Consider the following 9322-nt stretch of genomic DNA (forward strand, 5'->3'; position numbering starts at 1 on the left):
GACAATCATGACTCTTCAAGCCAGTAAACTTTCCTTCGCTTCTATCAACGCAGTTCCCCAAATTTGATGCATATCCGTCAGGAAATTTCACTTTCTCTGTAATCCAATCAAAGAACTCTTCTTTTCTAGCACCATCTAGCCGATAAATGGGAAAAGGGGCCGTACCGTTCTCATCAACGTGAAGTTCAGAACGATCACAAATATCGACTAAATCCAACCTTGACTTCAAATTATCCTTCGTTTTACCTTGGATGTTAAGGACTGTGTTCATCAGATTATCGAAGAAGTTCTTCTCAATATGCATGACATCTAAATTATGCCGCAATAGATGACTCTCCCAATATGGTAGATCCCAGAAAATACTCTTTTTGTGCCAGTTATGTAGCTCTCCAACCGCATTGACTCGAATGTTTTCATGTCCACCTACATCTGGCGTCCTTTCTGCATCAAAATACCTAAACTGCTTCAACAAATCTTTCCCACTAACTTCCTCAGGTGGACCATCAAACACCTGCTTGTTCTTCGTAAACGAAGTCTTACTCCTGCGGTATGGATGATCAGGTGGTAGAAATCGTCTGTGACAGTCAAACCAACACGTTTTCCTTCCGTTCTTTAGTTGGAAAGCATCTGTGTCATCTTGACAATATGGACATGATAGCTTCCCATGTGTTGTCCATCCAGATAACATACCATATGCTGGAAAGTCACTTATTGTCCACATAAGTACTGCCCGCATCTGAAAGTTTTCTTTGCGCGAAACATCGTATGTCTCAAAACCATGCGCCCATAGTTGTTGCAACTCATATATTAGTGGTTGAAGAAACACATCTAGTGATCTTTTAGGATGATCTGGCCCGGGGACTAGAATTGAGAGAAACAAAAACTCTCGTCGCATGCACAAGCTCGGCCGTAAGTTGTACGGTGTCACAATAACTGGCCATAGAGAATACTGCCTTCCATGCTTTCCAAATGGGCTGAAACCATCAGTAGATAATCCAAGATAAACATTTCTTCTCTCTTCCGCAAATTCTGGATATGTTGACTGGAAATGTTTCCAAGCCTTTGCATCTGAAGGATGTCTAATCTCACCATTTGTGGAATGCTCTGCATGCCATCTCATTGCTTTTGCTGTGCGCTCACACTGATACAACCTCTTCAATCTTTCCGTCAAAGGCAAATACCACATTCTTTTGAATGGGATCGGAACTCTTCCCCTCGTCTCCTGATAACGAGGTTTCCCACAAAATTTGCATACATTCCGTGTCTCATCCGCTCTCCAGTAGATCATGCAGTTGTCAATACATACATCTATCACTTCATACGGTAGTTGAAGACCTGCAACAAGTTTCTGAACCTCGTAGTATGAACCCGGTGCAAGGTTATCCTCAGGTAGAATACCTTTGACAAAATCAGTAATCGCATCCATACATTCTTCAGCCAAATTATAGTCTGTCTTAATACCCATTAATCTAGTTGCAGATGATAAGACTGAATGACCATCTCTACAATTTTGATACAAAGGTTGTTTTCCTGCATCCAACATGTCAAAAAATCTCCTAGACTCGGGGTTTGGTTCTTCCCCTCTATAATGATCATGTACCATCTGCTCAGTACCTACACCATAATCTATATCCGTTCTAGATTCTTCTAACCTAATATCAGGCTGAGGTTCACTAACAGGCTGAGGTTCGCTAGTACTACCATATTCATAACCAGTTTCCCCATGAAGGTACCAAACTTTATAATTACGTGAAAACCCTTTCATATACAAATGAGTCCAAACATCAAATTCTTTTATAACCTTATTATTATTGCAAGAAGAGCAGGGACATCTTAACATACCACTTTTTGCATCCGGTTGCTGTTGAACAAGCCTCATGAATTCTCCAATCCCTTGAACGTATTCTTCCGTAAGCAAATTGGTGTTCGGATCCAAATGAGGTTTATCCATCCACGAACGATAATAAACTTCTGAAGACATGATTTTCACGGAATTGTTATGACTAAAGAGAATGAAGAGAGAATGAAGTGTGAATGAGTTGAATGAGGAGGGGTTGTATTTATAGGAAATTGCTTACGGACCTCCGACGACTTTCCGACGAAATTCCGACGGATGTAAAGAAGTCCGTCGGAATTCCGTCGGAATTGTCCAATCCCAAACGGCTATACAACGGTCATATGTATTTGTCGGCAACGGTCACATGGTTCGTCGGAATTCCGTCGGAAAATACCGATGGAATTCCGACGACTTTGTTGTTAATCGGAATGTCGTCGGAATTCCGTCGGAATATACCGACGAACTTCCGACGACTACAACGGTTACATTTTTTATCGGAATGTCGTCGAAAAGTCGTCGGAAAATTCCGACGAACCGTATGTCGTCGGAATTCCGTCGGAAATTGCCGACGGAATTCCGACGACTTCATTTTTTTGGATTTGGTCGGAAATTTGTCAGTATTCCGTCGCAAATGTCCGACGACCTTGGTGTCCGTCGGAAGCTCCGTCGGAATTCGGAGTGTTTTCTTGTGGTGAGTCTTCCAAAGCTATGTTGATCATTCAAAGATGTGAGGCAAAGGAGAACTGTCAACAAAAAGATGATCGTAATCAGAACAGAAAAAGCTCTCATTCTCAAGGGTCGGTGACTTTGGCTCCATAGAGTCTACTGACGCCTTGCAATGCGAAGATATCCATTGTGCACAAGGAGCAGGCTTATCGCCAACGCAACAGCAGCACTGCATACATTCATGCTGATCTACATACTACATAGTACAATACTTGCCGTATCTAAAGGGAAGTTTAGACAGTTGTATAGGAGACTTGAGCACCAAGTTAACTCATTTAATACTCTTTTTCCATAAATCCTTTAAAGAGAAAGAGACGATTAATTACCAGATGACAATGAGTTGCATTAGGAATTGATCGAAAGGGAGAATTCAAGCAAAGGTGTCTTGGATGTGGGTATTCTCTACAAGCAACCAGTTCAAGAGATTCCACCAAATTTTCAAAACTAAAACTGGAAAAAAGTATTGATATAAACAATAGAACTAAACCCTAAACTTCAAAACTGAAACCTGGCGTTATTGGCTTACTGCCATCGCCATCACTGGAGACTGAGAGGCGCTTTTTAAAGTCAAAGAATCAAAAGGGTCGGAATCAAGAATGGAGAAGTCCTCTGACTCGTCCATTCACTTCATGTCTTGACTTGTGACGGAAGAAACAAAAGAGTAGCAGTCCCCTGTTTTCTCAATTCTCTTCATGCCTCGACTGTTTTTTTAGACACAATATGCCTTTGAGACTTGAGAGGAGTTACTTCTTCTCTCTCCAATCCCAGAGTCGTTTTAAAGTGTCAAAGTTTCTTATTTCGTTTTAAATGAATTGATTGTGTTAACTAAAAACAATCACATATAAAAATAAGTAATACTAATAATAGAATTTGTCTCTCAAGAACAAAATTAATGGCTAGGTTTTTTCTAGATAAATCCTAATGAAAAGTGACAAGTTTTCATTGGAAGAGTTGAAACAAATATTGTCAAAACAAGTAGCAACTCCTTGCAAGATAAAAATCTCACCTAAAAGTTTCACATGTCAAGAAAGGACTTGACATCATTGAGCCAATGTAGACGCTCTCTGCCGGCTTTGTCGGCCATATAATCAGCCATAAACTCAGTGATGTTTGGCTTGATCCCTCTGATCTCCAAAAACCTGTGGTAAGCCTTCTGCAAATTCTCATCCAAGTCACTGCCAAAAAAAACAACAAAATCCAGTCACATAACCATATCAAATCTCATAGACATATATATGTATAAAGAGAGCAGTAAATCAAAACATACGCAAAGTCAGGTCCTTTGTAGCGCCACGTAAGTTCAAGGGGTGATTCAATGTATACAGCATCAATCACAATCTCATGGACGTAAGCGTTGGCTATAAACTCAAGAGAGGGACCATCCTCATCTTTGATCACACTGATGAAGATAGGGATACCAGTTAGTACGTCAGCTTGAGGATCCTTTGGCTCTTCTTTTTCTTTGTCGTCCCCTAACGAACGAGAAAGTTCAATCCGGACATAAATGGTTTCATTCTCAAACTTCCTCACCAGATACACAACTCGATCCTTGTCGGCATCAACGATGTCGAAAGGAAACCATTCTGGGAGCTGTTACATTGACAAATTCAAAACTTCATATTCACAGAACCATACAAACACATGAGAGAGAGAGAGAGATAGGGAATGTATATAGAAGTTACCTCGTCTTCCTCAGGAGCCTCCTTAACAACGGCGCTTTCGATTTGAGATTCGAGGACGCTAACCAGATTCTCTTGGGCGGTGATAGCAATTAGCTTCGAACCCCTCGAGAGTGAAATCAGCGATGATGCGCGGCTGAACTGACGGCTACCACCACCAAGAGTCACTCTCTGGGCACCAGTTTGGAGAGTCACCCGAGATCTAACCGCACGGAAGGGAAGAGTGGCCACTGTAGACGAAGCTCCACAAAATAAAGACATTGCCGCCGGAGGATTCTTCTAGGGTTTGTGCCAAGAAATGAGGGCTGAGCTCGCTAGAGGAAGATCGAAGGGGTTTTGAAACTCAGGGAGGGAGATAAAGATATTAATGACTGCCCCCAACTACTTAATGGGCCGCTTTAAGCCAACATATTGCTAATTGTGCTTGCTATCCATTTATCATGTATACTATTATTTTGCGAAATATATCACTGAACTTATTTTTCTAAATAAAACCCCTTCGATCTTCCAGTAGCGCAGCCCTCGCACAAACCCTAGAAGAATACTCCGGCAATGTCGTTATTTTGTGGAGCTTCGTCTACAGTGGCCACACTTCCCTTCCGTGCGGTTAGACCTCCGTTGAGTCTCCAAACTGGTGCCCAGAGAGTGACTCTTGGTGGTGGTAGCCGTCAGTTCAGCCGCGCATCATCGCTGATTTCACTCTCGACGGGTTCGAAGCTAAGTGCTATCACCGCCCAAGAGAATCTGGTTAGCGTCCTCGAATCTCAAATCGAAAGCGCCGTTGTTAACGAAGAGACTCCTGACGATGGGGAAGAGGAAGACAAGGTGAGTTCGATATACATTACCTCTCTCTCATGTGTTTGAATGGTTTTATGTGATAGCAAATGATTTTCCCTTGAAATGTTCAGTATATTATTCACGTATATATGATGAAGCATTCGATTACAAGATATCAGGGATATTATGCTAGACTTTAAAGAATATACTATACACAATATTCTAAGAGTAACAAATGGTTGTTATCCTCTTTCATTATGAATATGAATTTAACAGTTGCCAGAAGGGTTTCCTTTCCGCATCATTGATACCCCAGGGGAACGGGTTTTCTTTCTGACTAGGAAGTTTGAGAATGAAACCATTCTTGTAGAAATTGACCCTACTGCGCCGTTGGACGAAGGAAAAAAAGAAGAACCAAACGATCCTCAAGCTGAAGTACTAATTGGTATCTCTATGGTCATCAATGTGTCCAAACATGATTATGCTCCCTGTCTTGAGTTTCTAGCCAATGCTTACATTGACGAGATTGTGATTGATGCTATATACGTCAAACAACCCCAAGAACTTTCGTATCCCTTTTTAGCAAAAAAAATAAAAAAACTTTGGTATCCCTACGAAGGACCTGATTTTGTGTAAGTGTTCACAGTGCTCTCTCTCTCTCTCTCTCTATATATATATATATATTTATGAGATTGGATGTGTGACTGGGTTTTTGGTGTTTTTGGCAGGGACTTGGATGAGAATTTGCAGAAGGCCTTTCACAGGTTTTTGGAGATCAGAGGGATCAAGCCCAACATCACTGAGTTTGTGGCTGATTATTTGGCCAACAAAGACAGCAGAGAGCGACTTCAGTTGCTCAAGGATGTCAAGACTTTTGTTGACATGTGAAAACTCATCATCGTTGTTGATGTGAAACTTTTAGGTGATATTTTTTGAGTTTTATCTTGGATCAACTTGTTATCACCATTATATTGCAAGGAGATGCTACTTGTTTTGACAATATTTGTTTCAACTCTTCCCCAATGAAAACTTGTCACTTTTCATTACGATTTATCCAAAAAAAACTTAACCATTAACTCTGTTCTTGAAGGACAAACTCTATTGTTAGTAGTACTTATTTTATGTGATTGTTACTAGATAACACAATCAATTCATTTAGAACGAAATAAGAAAATTTCACGCTTTAAAACGACTCTGGGATTGGTGCAGCTATGACTAAGCATCATCATAAAGGGGGTTTGCAAAAAGGAGAAGAAAAAATAAAACTGAATATACAAATTTGTATCAGCAAAAGATTTGGTTAATACCATGAACAAGTATAAGAAATTATTCAAATGTAAATTAGATAGATCATTTCGTTGATAATGGAAATGAGTTGTTTATTAATTCACATAACAAAATATTTATACGCAAAGTTGTAAGCCTGATTCTTATCAAATCAGGCTTTCTCTAAGCCAATCCATATCCTAAGAGAGAGCTTATCTCTAAATAACTTTTAAAGAATTAGACTATAAGTCTATAACACAATTTTTAATCTTATACTGAAGCTACGTACTTTAGTAGATGTCAAACATAAATGTGCGTTACAAGTCTAAACGTGTCTTGGATTAATATAGAAGCAAAAACTGGCCTGTTATCCTTTTTTTTCATTTTCTACCTGGAAAATCACATGCCTTAGTTTAGTTCCAGTTGCTTGTTATCGAAGTAACAACAACTTTAAAAACTCGGCAACTGGAAAAACAAAATAAATCAGAGACATGGAGGAAGAATTCAAGAACTTAATCAAAGTATGGGTTTCAGCAATAAGCTCAGTAGCTTACTGCTACTTCTTATCAACTAGAATCAAAGCCGGCGTTTTCCGATTACACTCTGTTCTTCCCGTTTGTGCTATGTTCTTTGTTCTTCCTCTATTTATCTCATCTTCAACTTTCTGCTTGTACACAGCTTTTTTTTTCTATCCGTTGCAAATTTCAAACTCATTCTCTTCTCCTTCGATCAAGGCCCTCTTTTCCCACTTCCCCCAAATCTCGCCCAATTCATTGCCTTCACTTGCTTACCCATCAAACATCAACAAAACCCTAAAACCCTACCTCATTTTTCCCCAAATGGTTTTTCATCATTAAAGTGGTAATCTATATTGTGGTGTTACATATTTATCATCATTACAAACAATATCTCCCTTTGATTCTACTACTAGGTTTCTATCCTCTCAATTTATACTTAATGCATGAGAAGATATTAAACCCCCCCCCCCCCCCCCCCCCTCAAATATATAGTCACCGTCATTCTTGGTCTGGACCTCCAACCACAGTTCAACGAACCGTACTTAAGCCACCTCTCTTCAAGACTTTTTGGGTCGTCGATGGAATCTTATTATCTCAGATCTCCTCCGTAGCGTTTATAGTCCGGTGAGGAAAATATGTCAATACTTTGTAAATTCCGAGTGGGCTACGATCATGGGAGTTTGGCGACGTCCATAGCCTCTTGTGTGTCGCATGAGGTACTCTACGTCTACTTAACCCGGGAGACTCCTACGGGAGAGGTCGCATGGTTCTTTGTGTTACATGTAGTTTGCACGGTGGTTGAAGTGTTGGTTAAAAAGAAGACTTTTGTGGGGCGGCTGAGAGTGAGACCAATTGTGTCACGGTTGCTTATCGTGGGCTTTGTGTGTGTGACCGCTGGCTGGCTGTTTTATCCTCAGCTTATACGGAACAACGATAAGTATAGAACTTGCCGACAAAAAAAAAGTATAGAACTGAACAACTAATATCACTATTCATTCACAACATTCAGTGCAAAAAAAAACTTTGGAAATATTTTTGGCTGAACGTTTGATTGACAAAACGTACTAGAGTAGTACTACCGTTAGTCTGACAAGTACGAGTGCCTTCTATACAGGTTAAGTTCAAATATTTTCTACTTTTCCTTTTTATAGGTATACAAAATATTAAACAATTTTTTTGTTAATCCTACAGATTCAACTTTTTCTATATCTTTTGTAGCATATTTTAAAAACAAGTCGAGCTTTTAGACTGCATCCATTCGGTTTATTCAAATACACAAAACCCTAGTCACAACAACTAAATATAATCAAAATACAGCATCTAAGAGTTTTATTGAGGGTTTCCAGCATAAATTTTTTAAACATGATAAAATATTAAATGTTATAAATTACTATGTTAAATATGTTAAAACTGTAAAGAAATTTATACCAAAATATTTAGTAATATCTCATTTGAGATATTTTAGTGTGAGATTCTTATGAATTTGAAATATCCATTATAATTATATATATATACAAGCTGAGAATTTCATGTGGATGAAAACTCTCCATTAATTAGAAAAAGTGCTATGGCATCTCAAGAACCTTAATCCCAGATTGTTTGAAGGAAAGTATGAAACCACTGTCCTATGGCTTTTTATTATTATTTTAGTTGAATCATCTTATGAGTTTACTCAAGCACCAAATTATAGTTTTTTTATAGTCGTAGTTTTCACTGATCCCGTTTAAATTGCGTAAGAAGAAGAGATAATCACATCGGAAGCAGCCTCTTCTGCTCTTCATTAAAGTGATTAAGTGAACGTAGAACCAAAGCTGGTTCGCTGTCCGAATCTTCTTCCCATCGATCGTGTAGCAGTACCATCACATGCCTTAATTTTATTGGATTCACAAATCAAAGCTATGGTGTTATATCATATACATATGTTTATACCTATTCTAAGGAGTTTTTGGTTAGAGAATATTTTTTTTTTTTTTTGAAACACACTTATATTAAATACCTTAACCGAAGTTAGGTGCAGCCATAATTGCAAGTTCAACATTCAGACTCTGTTTTGCTAAATTGTCGGCAACTGTATTTCTCTCACGTGAGATCCAGTTGAAAGAAATAACATCAAAAGATGAAGCCAGAGACCTTAAGTCTGCTAAAATACCATATAAACCAGCGAAGGAAGATCCAGATTTGAGAGCTTTAACAAGGATTGCTGAGTCAGACTCACACTTGATCTTCGGCAGTCCCAACTCTTTACACTTCAATATTGCCTCCCGGAGGGCGAGGCCTTCAGCAGCTAGCGGTGATGCCACATTTCGAGCAGGAATAGAATAAGAGGAGGTTCTATCATTTATCGCAATTGTCCATCCTAGCCCTGCACTCTGTTGTGTTTCACTCCATGCTGCATCTGACTTGACAAGGCAGACTCCGGGCGTGGACGCAGACTGACTGTAGATCGCCGGCTTTGAAGTCTGGGTGGTACATCCTTGACTGTGACCCCACTCTCGAGCTGATGCAATGGCTTTAAAAAT

The 9322-nt window shown here is 39.4% G+C and overlaps 2 protein-coding genes and 1 pseudogene across 2 annotated transcripts; 2 read left to right on the forward strand and 1 right to left on the reverse strand.

Annotated features, from left to right (window-relative positions):
- Positions 1-3403: 3403 nt before the first annotated feature.
- LOC106385595 (uncharacterized protein At2g39795, mitochondrial) lies at positions 3404-4650 on the reverse strand. The gene is made up of 3 exons (XM_013825505.3): positions 4246-4650; positions 3831-4153; positions 3404-3738 (listed from the first exon to the last, which is right to left on the reverse strand). Exons 1-3 carry the CDS (start codon positions 4501-4503, stop codon positions 3579-3581), a joined length of 741 nt encoding a protein of 246 aa, XP_013680959.1. The 5' UTR covers positions 4504-4650; the 3' UTR covers positions 3404-3578.
- On the forward strand, positions 4581-6065 carry LOC106385594 (uncharacterized protein At2g39795, mitochondrial). Its single transcript, XM_013825504.3, has 3 exons — positions 4581-5067; positions 5296-5651; positions 5748-6065. Exons 1-3 carry the CDS (start codon positions 4795-4797, stop codon positions 5905-5907), a joined length of 789 nt encoding a protein of 262 aa, XP_013680958.1. The 5' UTR covers positions 4581-4794; the 3' UTR covers positions 5908-6065.
- A 227-nt stretch (positions 6066-6292) lies between these two features.
- On the forward strand, positions 6293-7867 carry LOC125584223 (annotated as a pseudogene).
- The last annotated feature ends 1455 nt before the right edge of the window (positions 7868-9322 follow it).

This window comes from Brassica napus, chromosome C3, assembly GCF_020379485.1.
Source record: "Brassica napus cultivar Da-Ae chromosome C3, Da-Ae, whole genome shotgun sequence".
Lineage (NCBI taxonomy): Eukaryota > Viridiplantae > Streptophyta > Magnoliopsida > Brassicales > Brassicaceae > Brassica > Brassica napus.

What these genes read in the sequence shown, in the direction of transcription:
- LOC106385595 (XM_013825505.3), bottom strand. Translation starts at nt 4,503, where the DNA reads ATGTCTTTATTTTGTGGAGCTTCGTCTACAGTGGCCACTCTTCCCTTC. An exon ending in AGGCTCCTGAGGAAGACGAG is followed by an intron (nt 4,154 to 4,245) that starts GTAACTTCTATA and finishes TCAATGTAACAG; the next exon opens with CTCCCAGAATGGTTTCCTTT. An exon ending in TACAAAGGACCTGACTTTGC is followed by an intron (nt 3,739 to 3,830) that starts GTATGTTTTGAT and finishes TTTTTTTGGCAG; the next exon opens with TGACTTGGATGAGAATTTGC.
- LOC106385594 (XM_013825504.3), top strand. Translation starts at nt 4,795, where the DNA reads ATGTCGTTATTTTGTGGAGCTTCGTCTACAGTGGCCACACTTCCCTTC. An exon ending in ATGGGGAAGAGGAAGACAAG is followed by an intron (nt 5,068 to 5,295) that starts GTGAGTTCGATA and finishes TGAATTTAACAG; the next exon opens with TTGCCAGAAGGGTTTCCTTT. An exon ending in TACGAAGGACCTGATTTTGT is followed by an intron (nt 5,652 to 5,747) that starts GTAAGTGTTCAC and finishes TGTTTTTGGCAG; the next exon opens with GGACTTGGATGAGAATTTGC.